The following is a 16,479-nucleotide window of genomic DNA, read 5'->3' on the forward strand; positions in this document are numbered from 1 at the left end:
GTACACCCACATACCCTATTCTCACAGCAATCATTCTTAAAGAAAAAATGGCACAAAACTGTTACATTACATAAAATGTAATGAAAAAGTGTGTGAGTTGGGTGTGTGAGTGTGTGTGGGGGGGTTATATGAGTATGCTGTGGTAAAAGAGAATGGAAGAAGCTGAATCTGTCTCTTTAAGAACTGGTCCTTGGGCAGGTTGTGGTGTTGAGTAGGGAGGTGGATCCTTGCTTGTCTTTATTCTGCCTGATTTTCCCAACAAGCATTCCTATCAACAAACCCTGCCTCACTACCAGCTTGCTCCTCTGCCAATGTGTGTGTGTGTGAATGTACTTGATTGAGTTTTGTTGGGTTTACTCTTAGAGTTTGTTATTTATATGTGTGTCTGTGCATGCATCACTTTATCATCACCTGAAGACTACTGCACTTTTCTGAGGCAGCCTTTTCAAGCCAGGTGTGCAACATCTACAGTATCAGTGAGTGTATTTATAGAGCTTTCTTTTCCACAGACTAAAAGGAATTTTTCCTCATGTAAATATTCTGCTTTTATGTAATTTGCAAGTATAGTGTAGAGATAACCCAATAACAGAAGTGATAGAAGATCCAGACACGTGCTGCTCTTTTCACAGCATCTTGCTTCTATTTTCAGTGATATTGTAGATTTTGCATATATTGAACATATACTGGCTGCTATTTGAGATAAGAAACTAGGACACATGTTTTCTTATGGTGTATACTTGTCGTTCTTGATATACATTTTTTTCATTAAATATTAATCCATGCTTGAAAAAACGAATGACCCAAACTTGTAAAAAATGAAAAAAAAAAAATAATAATAAAATAAACTAAAAGTATTTTATTGTAGCAAAACTTGGTCAAGGAATCTGTGACAGTGAAAGGTTTTTGTTTTATCTTAATCATTTATAGGCCTAAATTGAAGTCATCAATATTTAATAGTACACTGGGATTCAAAATAATAAACAAAATTAGAGAATATTTTACTATATACATAAATAATATATAAGAAAACAAGGAATACAGAGATTTGTGTGCTGGCTACTGTAGAAATGTAGTTTTTTTCAAATTAAATAAAACACCTTTTGAAGACTATCGCAGCATCAACCTCTCACACTTCAGCTGTTTTTATGAATCTAGCTATTAAGTGTAAAGTGTGATATCAGTGGTGCACTGCTGCGTAAAAGAAGGTAATTTCAAGACAAGCTCGTAGGTGATGTGTGAACATCAGTAGCATCATTAGAATATATATATATATATATATATATATATATATATATATATATATATATATATATATATATAAATACAGAATACAGAACTTAATTCGTGAAATGCGCCTTAAATACAATCTGTGGCGAATGCAAAGTTGAGTGGGAAGCCAGCACTAAACTTTCCTCCACCTGATAAATGCTTGTTAGATGAGCTCAGCTGCATGATGAATACACTCCCATATGGGCTTCAAGAAGGGAGAAAAAAAAAAAGTGAAAAACAGCTAAAATAGATACTCTCACTTCATTTTCAGCATGCTGCTAACTAACACACACTGATTACACATGGCTAAAATAGCATCGAGCATAATCAATGGCTGAGTGATTGAGCTGTGAGAATGACATGAATAGATAAATATAGCTTGTTTATTTTCACTATGCAGGTGCGAGGATGAAAGACAGGGCAGCAGGTTTAACCGATAATTGACTTGGCATCCCTCAGAATCAAGGACACCAACTAGCCTCTAGCATCTAGCTACAGATTTAAAACTACTCACTGTTTCAATGTGTAAAGCGTTTGTTGTAATGAATGGTTTCATTATTGGAAATAGGTAAACAATTAAAAAATTGGTTTCCTGGCAAGTACAACCTTCAGAATTGATATATACTGTAACAACTGAGAGATTAAAGAACCATGAAAGACTGAAAACCTCAAGCCAAGAATGTTTTGCTAAACTGCATACCCTGTTTTATTTTCTCAGTTCATCTTGTTCTTTCTCCGAGTGATGAAAATACTTTCATCTGGATGAGTAACTAAGGCCTGTGATGTCATTTTCGGGTCAAGAAAAGTGAATTTGCAATGTCACGCTGGTTAATCTTGTGTTATATTGCACCGAATGACTCAATCATATTTTTTTTTTCTGAAACTAATATTGCAGCTTGGAAGATTGACAAATATATAAAGGTACAAAATCTCTGTACAAGTGACATTACCTGTATTTGTAGCTGTGTCAATACGCAAACAAGGAGTGGCATTGTGTTGTTGTAAATGTCCACTATAAAAGATTTACAAAGTGGCCTGAATTATTAAGAGAGTGTCTGTTAACTGTTTTGTGGTCAGGTTTCCCCGCTGTTCGATCTTGAGATGGGTTTGATGAGTTCATTCAGTGAAAAATGATTCTAACGATAGAAATAAATGTTTACTTTTAGAGATGCAAACAATCATTTCATTCAGTAATTTATTCCAGGACAAAGCAGTGTGTTCACAGAGTTGATAAAAACCTGTGCTGACTCATCGACTATTATGTTCAACATAGAACATATGAAAAAATGAATGGTTTTAAATCGCCTAAAGGCATGTGTCATTTTTACCTGTTGTGATTTAATCCTTTCGGAGTCATGCAGTCCCTGGTATATTTACTCAAGCAACAACAGGGCAATTTTAACAGGCAGTGACATATTTGCCACACTATTCAGTTGTGTACCTTTATGTAAGGTTTCACTGAAATGCATTTCTTGAATACAGATAACAAAAAAGGTGCTTTTTTCCCCCTTTGCATTTTGCTGAAAAATCAAAAAAATTGCTAACTTAAGTGTTAGGATGTGAACGGCAGCATTCTTTCTAATTGTATTTTACATTCTAAACACAATCTTGTTTTGTTTCAGCTTGCACTGCATCATGATACAGAGGGTTACCCTGACTTTGCTTCTCTTGGGTAGTTGGGGTTGGCTCATCTCAAACTGTGAAGGCCAAGGTAAATATATCCATCTGATTGTGAAAACACAGGAGAAAGAATAACCTAATATTGAGATTATACAACGCAGCTGGGACCGAATAAATGTAATGAGTTATGAGACAGCTAAAAATACTTACAAATATTTCACTGCTGCATTCATAACCAAGTAAAATTTTAAACAAACTCTTTTCCTCTCTAACAAATATCTTATATAAGATGCAAGTATGCGTCTTCTCCAGGTATTTATTGCTTCAGTATGCTAATGCTTATGTCACTGACATGAAATCATGATGTACAGCTTTCATAAATAGTATAACATAAAACAGTATCTGAGGTCCAGAAAGTGGAGGGGGTTGGGGATGTAGGCAGTGTAAATCCCCTTGAGGCTAATGAATCTTGTTGCTATGATATTATTTTCTGGTTGTTGAAGATTATTGTTACGGGCAGTAAGTGTGTAATGCGTCAGGGAACCATGAGATAAAATCAAAAAGTGCCTTGCACACTGCCTGTAAAAAGCTTGAACAGATTTTAGGCTAAACCTTTATCAGCAAATTGGAGCCAGGGGATAAGATGCTAAATCTGTACTGGCTAAATGTTTTTCTAGGGGCAGAAACACCCAAGTAGATGCTGGGATTGAATGATCCCTAATTTCACAGGGATCTGGTTACAAACCCCCTAGTCCCCTTTAGATGTTCAGAGTTCAACTCCTTCCTTCCACCCAGGCTGCAGTCCCTAAGTTTAAGTACACGCGGGCACACTTCAAGGCGCGTGGAGTGGCAGCAGGCTCACAACCCTTCAAAGGGTTGAAATGGAGGAAACCAAACCTGCATGTTTCACTGGCACCAGGGTGCTGCCTACAGCAACAGGGGTGCAGGAGATCTGGGATAGAATTTCATGGCCAGAGTAAATTTAGCTCCCTGTGGTTTGAACACGAAGCCTACCGACTAGATCTGCTGAGTGACATCCCTCCAGAGGCGAGTGGTTGAGACTACAATTCTCAGGAGTAAGAGTGAGAAGGATAGGCTGAAGGAGTCACTTCACCTGTTTATTTCAGTTATTCTAAGCACCCATTCCAATAACCCAATCTCTCTGGAAAAAAAATGCTTGCAAATTGAATTCATTGTTAGGGTGCATAGATGGATTAGTAAAGGTCAAATATGAATCAGTATAGCTTTAGTAATGTAAACACATTTCAGGAGTACAACCTGAAACTCAACCTTATTAATCTCCTGGTGCCAAGAGTTTCTTCATTCAGGCTGTGTGTCAACTGGCAGCTTGCAGGTCCAGTTGGCCTTAGTGCTGTTGTGCTCTTTTAAGCAATTTGTGCCAAAGCCCACTATGGGCCTGGGCCAGAATGGTTTCCCTGTCTCATGTGGTTTGTTTGGAGGTATCTGGAATGAAAGGCAGGCACTGTAGCCATCAGAACATGACCACGGAGGGAAAAATAAAAGCATTATCTCAGCTACGCTTGTAAGTGTTTGACATTTCACATCTGCAAATCCTGCAATCTAACCAATTTTTCTTTTTTCAGAAGATTTCTGTACAAAAATCATATTATAGCTGGCAATTATGGATACCAAATCAATTGGTATTCAAAAGTGACATGCCATACCCCAGTGCATTCAAAATATATATAAAAACATTCACACTATTAAGTCATAAAAGTGTTTGACAGTGCAGTCTGTTTAGTTCTTAAATGTTGCTGTAACTCCATTTAGAACTAATCCATGGCTTTCCCAGCTGTCCCTATTTAAGAGATTACTTGTTCTATTGTTGCTCTGGATTGCTCCAAACACTCTCAGATAACTGTTAGTACTTTTCAGCTGTTGCACTGATGGCACAAAAAGCCAGGTGTGCATTGTTTAGGGTTCACTACGCTCCCACGAATACAGGTTTTATAGACAGCAAGTTTAAATGGAAAATGCACCTCATACCAGCCTGAGTGAATTAGAGTCAGTTCACATGCCAGTGGTGAGGCTTTATGTATCATAGATATTTTTTTAAATATATAGATATAATATCTTAAAAAGTAATTCGAAATGTGACAATGTTGCCTCCAAAAAAAAAAAGCTGAGGTGCAATGGTTCTGATCCCATTAGGCTGGAACGAATGCTTTTGTTATCTGCTATAAGCTTGGCTTAAATTAAATCCCTATAAAAATGTTTGGCAGAAAGAATACTCAATTACATCTGCCCTTATACTCCCATGTAAACTGCACCACATCTCAATAACATAATTTACAATGACATTTCAGGTTAAATATTTCATATATACATGGCAAGACAAGCACAATGGTTGACTGGAAGAGTGTCTGGGGGGCTGGGACCTAAGCAATAGTGAATTCCAGTGGTGTTGAAACAAAGCTCTTACAGGCAGCAGCTTGAAAACATTCCAGTCCTACCAAAGTACATGCTCCTCTCATACTACATATGACAAATACGAACTCTCTAGGAGGCAGGCACACACACACACACACACACACACACGCACAGTGGCATATTAGAATGTGCACTATGCTGCAAAACCAGCCAACTGAGATTGTTTTTATTGAATTATAAGAGATAAGAGATGGAACTTAAATACATAAAAACACACAAATGGCCAACTTCCCAGATACAGATTTACAATCATTTCCAATAATTTACACAACTTTTCTTTTCACCTCTCGAAATCACTCATTCCAACACACATGTTGGAATCAAAAAGAGGTGAACTGTTTTTAATTTCTTCAATTAAATCTAAATTGAAATCTATTCAGGTGACCAGAATTTGGAGCTTCTAACTAGGGAAAGCTGCTCAAACCTGCTCACTATACACAGCCGAGATGTGACGCACGTTGGTCTAGAATAACAACTTCACGCAAAGCAAACATTAAAGCAAAAGGAAACAGAACTAATTAGTTGTTTAAACCCACTATGAGACCTTCAAAATATCACTCACTGGCAGCTTGTCAAAACAAATTAACCACCCAGCAGAACACAGCTGTGTAAGGGTGCAGCCTCGTGGTGTGCCAGCTGTTCAATCACTACAGCGTCCCTATGGAAGTGCTACATAAACTGTTGAAAAGGAACACCACGTCTGCTGCTAGTCACACATACTGCCAGGTCAGAGTTCAACACACTAGAATTAGTATCCTCCAGCTCTGTTATTTTAAGCATGTCAGATGTATTTTTCAGTGGCTTACTTTATAATAGAACCGTATAGAACTGAGTAGAGGATGGTATTGTGGGCATGGCAGTAACATAATTCTAACCTTCTTCTCTTTTTATATACATTTAAGTGTAACATGTAAGAAAATCACACAATCAAATCAAGTTTATTTTACTCAATGAATTCATAAATTGTAAACTAGTTTGTTTTGTCTCTGACAGACTTGTTTCCAACAAACTGCACCTGCAAACTTGGCCATGGGAAGTGCGCTGAAGATGGTGACTGCAGGTAACATTAGTGGTCATGACCTAAACAATTTTAAAAGCCAAAATAGGTTGTTATATTATTATAATAATAATATAATCTTTATGATAAGTTTTTAACTTGTACTTTACTGTACTTTAACCTCTGCATCTTACACTATCCTAGAGTCTGTTAACTTAGATATGATAATTGCCACATCTTGAGTTTGCCTAGTGACAGGCATTCATTAATCATCAATTCAAATCTACTGTATGCTTTATCAGTCAGTTGCAATTGCCATAAGCACTGGCCTTTTTTCACACGTTTTTGAATTGTGTACTGTTTAATGCACTGTAAACAACATAGTGGTTCACAAAGATCTTGAAATATTAGGCTAGTTTTCATTGTAAGCACAATGCTAACAACTTTAGTTCCATGTGTAACTGTGGTTCTATGGATTCTGAAGCACTGAGTTGTTAGTCCTTTTCAACCATGCTAAACACGACTCATCATTTTATTGTTGTGTGACAATCTAGTAGAGGTGTAATTTTACACGTATTGGTACCAAAATGTTTTGGTACAGGGTTTGGTACACATGATAACCAATTGCAATTCTTTTGGCATGCGGAAAACATCTGAGTTCCCTCAGGAACGTATTAAGTCGTGGACCTCAAGTTTGTCTATTTGATATACACAACAATTTAGTAAAATTGACATACACATTGTTTAGTAAACATACACAACAATGCCAGGGGTATAATAAAGGAAATAGACTTCCAGTGTCACTGTGGCTACTTACTTCATACAGGAAACAAGATTTGTTTGCGAATGCATGAAAACGCTAAAGAATCCATAGCATCAATTATCGTTAGCTAGCGTGATGGATTTTTGAGCGTTTTATGTCAAGCTTCAAAAAATGTTCTTAAAAGTAGAAAATACTGACTATTCCACATATCGAGGGAGTGAATGAATGAAGGATGTATATATAATGTATTATAAAGACATTTGTTAAAGTATGCTGAAATAAGTAGAACAAGTATATAGATCATATAAATAAAAATAATTTAATATTAAATGTAAAACACAGATGCACTTACATGCTCATCTGTATTATCCAAATGGGGTCTAACAAAAATAAACTATTTAATTATTTCATTTTCATTTGTGCCAATTTAATTGATTACTCAATTTAATCAGTATAATATTAGATTAATTATATTTATTTTTTTATATAATATTATAAAATATTTTTTTATATATTATTTAACAAAGCAGGGATTTTATTTAAAATTGTTTTCAAAATGTAAACTGTTGATGTTCACAAATGTTAATAATAAATTACGTTAATAAAATATAACAAGCAATTTTATGTTTTGCATTTCTTTGCCCAACTGTACTGAAATTAAACCGTTCCGTGACATAAAAACCGGGGCATGTACCGAACCGTTAATTTTGTGTACCCTTACACCCCTAATATCTAGGTATTTGCAAATACACTGTACGGACAAAAGTTTGTGGACACCTGACCATAAGATTCGTATGTGCTCTTTGAGCATCCTATTTCACATTTAGTATTAATTTGCTTCTTGGAAGATGTTCCACTAGATTTTAGAATGTGCTTGTGGAGATTTGCTCATTCAGCCAAAAGAGCATTAGTAAAGTCAAGTACTGATGTAGGTGAGGTGAGGATGCCTGGGGTACAGTGAGCATTTCAGTTTAAACCAAAGGTGTTCAGTAGGGTTAAGGTCAAAGCTCTATAGCAGGCCACTCAAGATCTTCCACTCCAACCCATGTAACTATATCTTAAAGACTCTGGCTTTGTGCACAGGTGCAATGTCAATGGAACAGGTTTGAATGTCTTAGTTCAATTAAAGGGAGAATATAATGATATCCTGTAAAATTGTTTGCCTCCAACTTTGTAGTAACAGTTTGGGGAAGAACCACATATGGCTTGAAAATCCAGATACTTTTGTTCTTATAGCATAACTTGATTATGAGGTTCTTCCATAATTTCAGCAAAACTAACATACTATACTGTGTACTGTTGTGCCCACATAAATGTCTAAAGCATGTAAAGATTGACACACATCTTTGCTCAGAAATGAAATATTTATAAACCACAAGAACCTCTATGACGTGCTGAAAGAACAAGGCTTTGTGTGTTTCATGCTGCAAAAATATGCAAATTAAACTATTAACCCAGTTTTCAACACAAATAAGACAGTATTCATTTTTATTAATTTTCCTTTAAAATTGTTTTGTATCTAGATTGTGAATACATTTCAAAATTATTTTCCCACAGCACCACAAAGAACAAAACACAGGCAGAAAAACATAGCCAAATGTATGTAGCCACTCTACCATTACACCCAGTGGGAGTCTTTCCCAAAGAATTGCCACAATGTTGGAAGCAAACAATTATCTAAGGGGCTCAAAAACTCAGTACAAAATTCAGCAAACTTTATTGGAACTAACCTGCACCCCTATGCACAAAGTAAGATACACAGACAGCACATACACGGCACAGAGCCCTCACCTCAACTCCACTGGGACGAACTGGAATTCTAGCCTGGCCTTCTCTCAGTCATCAGTGTCCAACTTTCCTAATGCTCTCTATAATGGCTGAATAGCCATAAATCCTCATAGGCTAACTACAAAAGCTAGTGAAAAGCCTTCAGAGACTGGTACAGTAGCAAAGGGGTCCCAACTCTGGAAGAAAATGTTTAAATAAATATAAATGTGATGGCCAGATGTCTACATACTTTTGACCAAATGATGTAGCATCCTGATGAATAATCACTTTCTTTCTACGATTTGTTATTTAGTGGCACTGGCTTTGCGCCACTAAAACACGTTTTAAGGCAGTTTTAGCAACAATGAGCTGAATAATAAAATTAATTTATGTTGCTCATGCACATTTCCAAATACAGCAGTGAAAGAGACAAAAAAGATGAGAGCTGTTTGGGGCATTAAAGGTTTTGCAAATAAGTAATATATTTCACACTGGTAAAATCACTTTATTTTATGTATAAAACATGTATAACTTTCCTGGATGCTTACACTGTGTCGGTGCATTCTCACCTAAAACGAGGCAGCTCTTAGCTCCCCTGTGGCATCTTACTGACACAGTTACCACCCACTGTGATTATTTCTCTGATGGGGCACAGTTTAAAAAAACTGAGCAGGTTTCAATCCGTGTTTGGATGATGGCATGACTTCTATTCTTAAATCAGCTCAAACCAGTAAACTGCTTTAATGTTAAGGAGCACTTCTTTTAGTTCTGGATAAAGACATCTGCCGAATTCTGTCATCCAGCCTCCTCACACAAACCGTGCTTGGTCTCAATGCAAACTACAATAAAACTCCCTAATACAAAGCAGACCTCTAAATTCATCTGTGAGATTATTGAGAATGCCAGCCAACTTACTGGTAATCAATCTGAAATGAAGGGCAGTTTCCAGACTATTAAATGACTTTGGGCATGTGTATATTTGATGTATACTGTGTATATTAAGGGTAACAGTAGTACAAATAGCATGAGCATTTGTACTACACCTACCTCTTCTGTCATTAAAAATTATCAATATACGGTTCTGCAATTAAAGTGGTTCTTAAGTGCATGCTGACCTAGTGGCAATGTTTGAAGATACTATTAGAAGTATTAGCTGTTCAGATACTATGAGAGATTAAATGTTTTTTATTTAAATCTTACTGATTTGTTAGGAGCCTATTTTTCAGTGTTTCACGTGTATGCTGGTCTATTAAAAAGTCATAGTGAAAGAAATTGCTGCTGAGTTTGTTTTTGTTAAATTGTTGGGCAGATGTGATCCGGGTTGGGGAGGACCCTTTTGTGAGGATTGTGTGCGGATGCCCGGATGTGTCCACGGCTCCTGTCATCAGCCATGGCAGTGCACATGTGTGGAAGGCTGGACAGGTCGCTTTTGTGACAAAGGTAACACCTTCCAGTGGGTTGCCAACAAACCCACAAAATCTTTGTGTATAAAATTTTATTTCAAATTAAATCGAAAATTGAAAACTTATCATTTGAATATCCAGATATTCACGTGTGTGAAAAAGAAAAGCCATGCCAAAATGGGGCCACCTGTTTCCTAAATGAGGCCGGAGAGTACAACTGTTTGTGTCCTGACGGCTTCCATGGAAAAAACTGTGAGTTCAAGACTGGACCTTGCCATAAAACCAAGTAAGTTTTTATTTATTTATTTATTTTATTATTAGCTGAAGAAGTTGATGTTGAAATTGTTATTTTTCCAAATAATTACATATTAAAAACTAATAATTTGAGCACCTAATTACTTTAATTGATTACTTTAATTAATTTATTTAATTGATAAAAAAAACTATAAATTGTTTGATGAACTGTAAGCACAGATTGAGTCTGCAATTAAATACATTTCCTTTGTCCATGCTTTTATTGCTGCATCAGCCCAGAATTAGCAACACGCACTGGCATGAGCTGCACAACAGCCTGGTCAATTTGATGCCTCTGGAGAGCAATCATGTAATTCAATGGGCTCATTACTGGCCCTGCGAGAGCTTGCTAATACTACCAGACTGCAGTCACACTCCTACTGTTCTCCCAAGTGCACTAAAACTCGCACATCAAGTGGTTTCCAGGGAAACCACAGCAGCGCCAAAATAACGAGGCGTTGTATATTTCACGCTGTCTATTTCATCCAATTAAAACGGAATGCAATATTTCTAAACTATTAACCCAGTATTCATTTTTATTCATTTTCCCTTCTCATTGATTTTTTTATCCAGACTGTGGATACATTTCAAGAGTTGTAATTTCTCTTGTACTATTTTGGTGCACCTCAGGTCCCCCTGTAAGAATGGTGGCTTATGTGAGGATCTAGGTGGCTTTGCACCTGAGCTGACTTGTCGATGCCTAGCCGGCTTTACAGGACCTCACTGCGAGACCAATATGGATGACTGCCTGATGCGTCCCTGTGCAAATGGTGCCACTTGCGTGGACGGTGTAAACCGCTTTTCGTGCTTGTGCCCTGCTGGGTTCACAGGCCGCTTCTGCACTGTCAACTTGGATGACTGTGCCAGTCAGCCATGCCTCAATGGAGGCCGCTGTATAGACCGTGTCACGAACTTTCACTGCCTGTGTCCTGCTGGATACACGGGTCGAACTTGTGAGGTTCCACTTGGTGAAAAGGGGATCCCAACTCAGTCACCACACAAAGACTTTGGCTGGGGAGGAGGGAGAGGGTTTCCAGAAATCTCCAAAATACCACCAGGTACTCCAAATAAACCCCATACCTACACCTCAGGAAACTACTCCCAAGGGATTACAACTAGTGGGGATAAGGGCCATCTGCTGAAAATTTCTGTAAAGGAGGTAGTGACTCAAAGTGCAGCAGCAGGACTCTCTGAGGAACATTGTATCATCCTGATAGTATTAGGAGGCCTGACTCTGGCTGTGGTGGCACTTACAGCTGGCCTGGTGCTACGAGGACACTGGCAGAATATCTGTGTCTGCAGTCATTGTAGCGCACCGACCTCCAAACAGCATTCATTCCAGCGATGTCGCACACAGCAGCGCCACTTAGCTGCCACTCAGCAGGACTGCAAGATCAGCTTCCTACACACATCTGCTCCACCTGAGCTGGAGAAGAAGAGACTAAACACGGAGGTTATATGAAGATACTGAGAGAGAAATGACTGCTTGACTGCTCATAATAAAGATGGGTAATGTTTAATGAAGAAGGGTCTTGACCTTAATGACCCAGTCACACCCGCTGTAGCTCAAGAAGGGAAGGAGCCGTATAGAGTGCAGATCAACTGAGAGAATATGAAATAGTTCTCAAGGGAGCATTAGCAAAAAGCACTCTGCAGAAAAAAAAAACACTTGACTAATCATTGTGGACTAAATGATGCCATGGTGGAACATACAGCACTAAAGAAGCAGAAAGGACTATGGGAATGTTTTATTATGACAGTCTTCAGAAGGACTGCAATGAAGAAACGTACTGTACTATTCCTATTTTATACAAAAAAGACTTCATGCATATCCATGTTTTGAGTGTTTTCACACTTGCCTGTTTCAGTGTCCCAAGTTGTCTTAGATCAGTGACTCAGCATTTTAGTGTATATGTGAATACAACAAATGAACTTAAGACTCTTCCAAAGTGAACCACAAGCGAAATGTACTCAGACCACATTCTAAGAGTCCAAGTACAGTCTGTCTGTCGTTCATTTTGTGGTCCACATTAGTGAAAACTAAGTGGTCTCAGTTCGCTTGACATTTTGCTTCTGCGTTTAGCTATTTGGTCTAAAGGGGGACAGTATAGAAGTATACAGCAGCAATTACCTTCTCACAGTCTTCAAATGTATAAGTTGTCTATATGGAGACAATCGCTTTGTAAATTATGAGTTTTTTTTGCTGTTGTTTTATATAGGTGTATCATGTGATATTTGTACAAATGGTGGATTACGGGTCCAAGCACATTGTGCTGGAGCCTTCATGTTCTTGTATCTTAATGGGCAGCTGTAAGGTCTAGAAGCACAAAATTTTGATAGAAAGTTGTATTACCCCAACTATTCAGGCCAATTTGGGGACCCTGATCCATCTCAATGTAGCCCTATACCACAGTGTTTTTATTGGTTTTATTTGCCCATATACTCTGACTTGAAGACAGTTCCACTTTATTAGATTTTAAATTAATTTGCATAGTATGCAAGATTTATCACTGCACCACCTTCAAATGATTTAAAGGGATGGGCTGCATTTGTCAACCAGGTTTACTGTAATGTTCAACTCATGGTTTCAAAGCACATGCTTGTCGAAGTAAGTTGACACTTTGCATGGTGCATCTTTTTGCTTGTCTTTAAGTTAAAAAGGCCCCCCCTCAAAAAAAAAAAAAAAAATAAAAAAAAAAAAAAAAAAAAAGAACTTGTAATCAATCAACATCGGGTTAATTGTGTTTAGATGACAAGCAGATAAAGCCAAACATAGAGTAAAGATTTTTGATATTCAAGAAATCAACCATTGGAGCGAAAAAATAAAGGCCATATCTATGCAGTACTTATTGTTTGAACATAAACCATTGTAATATTTGGCATCACAGGCTAATGGTGCCCAAAGTGTTATCATTTGACCACAATGTGGTCCTAAAACATGCATACAACCGATCATAATGCATTATGATTATGCATTAAGGACGAATTGCTGAAACTCATGTTTTGTTCCTGCTCAATGTCTGGAACATGATGGATCATATGTATTTCAAATTCCCTTGTCACCACTGTATTATCTGTTGTCCTGATTATGAACATTGTCAAGCTTTTTACTTTTCTGCATTCAAATTTTCATGAAACATAGCTTGATGAGATCAAGAGTGTGCCAGACAGACAGGGTTTTTTCTGCATGTGATACCAAGGCAATCAAGGTGACAATGAACAAGAAATTAAGACACAGTTGCACATTTTTTCAAGCATCAACACCATTAAATGTACTTGAGAGGACTAAGATCCTATTGTCATAAAACAGTGCTACAGCTAAATATGGGAGATCATGTATTGAACAATTACTTGTACTGAATCTAAATTGGATACCCGTCTTTGGCACTATTCTCACTCATTTGGCCTCACAGGAAAAGTGAGTCTATACCTCTGCAACACATTTATGCATTGTCTTGAACTTGATACTTATCACTAAATTGTAGAAATTAGACATGCAGACAGATCAATGGTGGCCACTATGACCATATGTTGGACTCACTTTTTTAAATAATACCTGGATTGCACTGACCATCAGTTGCAATTATGTAAATATTTTGTAATATCTACTGTTCATCATTGCAGCTCTTTGGAGAAATAACTTTGGAAAAACTTGACAAATGTGCAGTTCATTCACGGATATACAGTGATATAGGATCAACAGTATTTTTTAAATATAAATATAATTTATTTCTGTAAATTATTTGTGCAATGTGTACTTGAGTATTTCAATGTGTATTTTTGATACTGAGTAGATACTGAGTTGTATTAATCGAGTAAAGAATAATGAAGTTCTCTTGTCAATTATTCAAAAGGACAAATATCAGCGATAAATGTCATGTCACAGCATACATCATTTCTGACTGAACTGATAACATCAAACACTTAAAAAAAAGCAGACTAAGACATCTTCAGTATGTATGGTCTGAAAGAAATGTGAATTATTTGTAAAACCTCGTTGGTTCCTTTTTTTCATTACAAAAAGCAATATCCATGTATTTTCTAGCCATGTTCTTCTTTTCTTTTTTGCCATGCTTATGGTAACAGCAAACTGATGGATTAAATGTTTAAGGTTCTGAAATACAATGACTACAATATGTTTTCATTTAAATTCTACACTCCTTTTTGCACATAACATATAAAAAATATATATAACCCCCTATGCCATAAGGGAAAATATTAGCAGGAAAACATACATTATTTTATCATGCACTAAGGCGCCACATAGCATGTACAGTATTCAATAATAATTAACATTAATATATTTACAGATTTTTAAAAAATCTTACCATTGAAGAATGTCTAGTGTTCCTGTGTATGATGTCCTTTCACCATCACCATTACTGTATCTCTAAAGCTTTGGATTTTGCCTTATTGCATCTTTACACGGAATGAACCGTGGTCTGGTCCCACCCTGATACTATATATCTGGCACAGGAAGTAAGGAATGAGCCCAGGAATAAAGTGAAACTGGAGCCAACACTTCCTGCTGATAGAACTGTATCACTCACAGAGCAAAGTAGAGAGCAGTCTCTCCACTATAACACTCACAGTGCCATTAGAGAGGATATTCTGTCCAATGCACAAGCTACAAGCTTTTAGTCGAATTCATCTCTAATCATATTCATTCATGCATATTTTTTAGGAGATTCCTAAATTGCACTGTTATATTATAGGCAAATTGATGTTGTAGCAGTGGTGTTTATAAACATAAAGATGTAGACTTACATACATATAGTGAAATCCAAAATAAATCAATATGGTGACCATCCTTTGGCTTTCAATTCTTACTTTTGCGCCATTTGTACACTTTCACAGAGTCAGAGATGTTTTAGGATCAGGGTTAAGTGTATGATTAATCAATATTACCAAGCAAGTGCTAATGATCATCAGTCATTAACTGCAATAGACTACAAGACTACACAATCATCTTGTTCAATTTGGGATAATGAGAAAAACAGTGTCTGATATTTATTCACTGAATAAGCATGATTTTGATATTTGAGCTTCATTTAAACTTGCACTCCCCTCACTCCCTCCCACACCATTTGGTTATACAAAATAATGATAAAAAAAAAATATGTTCTGACAACTCCAACATGCATGGAAGGCAGTGGTCTCCAACATTTTGTATACCTAGCTAGTGGTACTAGTGGTGTGTGTGTGTGGAGGGTTATACATATATACATTTAACATTTGGCACATGTCCTTATCTAGAGCACCTTACAACTGAGCAGTTGAGGGCTAAGGGCCTTGCTTAAGAACCCAGCTGGTGGTTCTGGGATTTGAACTTGTGACCTTCTAATCCAGAGTTCAATGCCTTAACCACTAAGCAACCATCTATATACACTTTCTTGCTGTAAATGATGGTGTAGTGAGAATGCTTTAGATAGATAGATAGATAGATAGATAGATAGATAGATAGATAGATAGATAGATAGATAGATAGATAGATAGTAATCCCCCGTTTATCGCGGTGGTTACGTTTCAAACCCCCCTGCGATAAACGAATAACCGCAATAAACAGACGCCACCCAAAAACAGCTATTTTATGTATATACTACTGTACTGTTTTAACATTTTACTTCATTTTATAATTCATAATTATAGTTTTTATAATACATTTCATTATTTCTACATTAAACTCCATAAAAGCACTTCCCTATAAGTTTTTTGGTTTATTGTGCTTCTGCGAGAGACCAGGAAAATCAGCAAAACAAATTGGCAAGGTGCAATTCCACGATTCGAACAGCGGTAAAGCGGGGGGAATTACTGTATATACACGTGTGTGTTACTGGGTTATTTGGATTATTTTTGCACAGGTTGTACACTTGCACAGTGTCAGGAATTTTGTCAGAACAGCGTCAGTTGGCTGA

At 37.0% G+C, this 16,479-nt stretch overlaps 1 protein-coding gene across 1 annotated transcript; it reads left to right on the forward strand.

Annotated features, from left to right (window-relative positions):
• Nucleotides 1–219: 219 nt before the first annotated feature.
• Nucleotides 220–14,684, forward strand: dlk2 (delta-like 2 homolog (Drosophila)). The gene is made up of 6 exons (XM_046862681.1): nt 220–313; nt 2,892–2,980; nt 6,334–6,400; nt 10,177–10,307; nt 10,412–10,556; nt 11,195–14,684. Exons 2-6 carry the CDS (start codon nt 2,905–2,907, stop codon nt 12,024–12,026), a joined length of 1,251 nt encoding a protein of 416 aa, XP_046718637.1. The 5' UTR covers nt 220–313; nt 2,892–2,904; the 3' UTR covers nt 12,027–14,684.
• Nucleotides 14,685–16,479: the final 1,795 nt, after the last annotated feature.

Source organism: Silurus meridionalis, chromosome 2 (genome assembly GCF_014805685.1).
Source record: "Silurus meridionalis isolate SWU-2019-XX chromosome 2, ASM1480568v1, whole genome shotgun sequence".
Taxonomy (NCBI): domain Eukaryota; kingdom Metazoa; phylum Chordata; class Actinopteri; order Siluriformes; family Siluridae; genus Silurus; species Silurus meridionalis.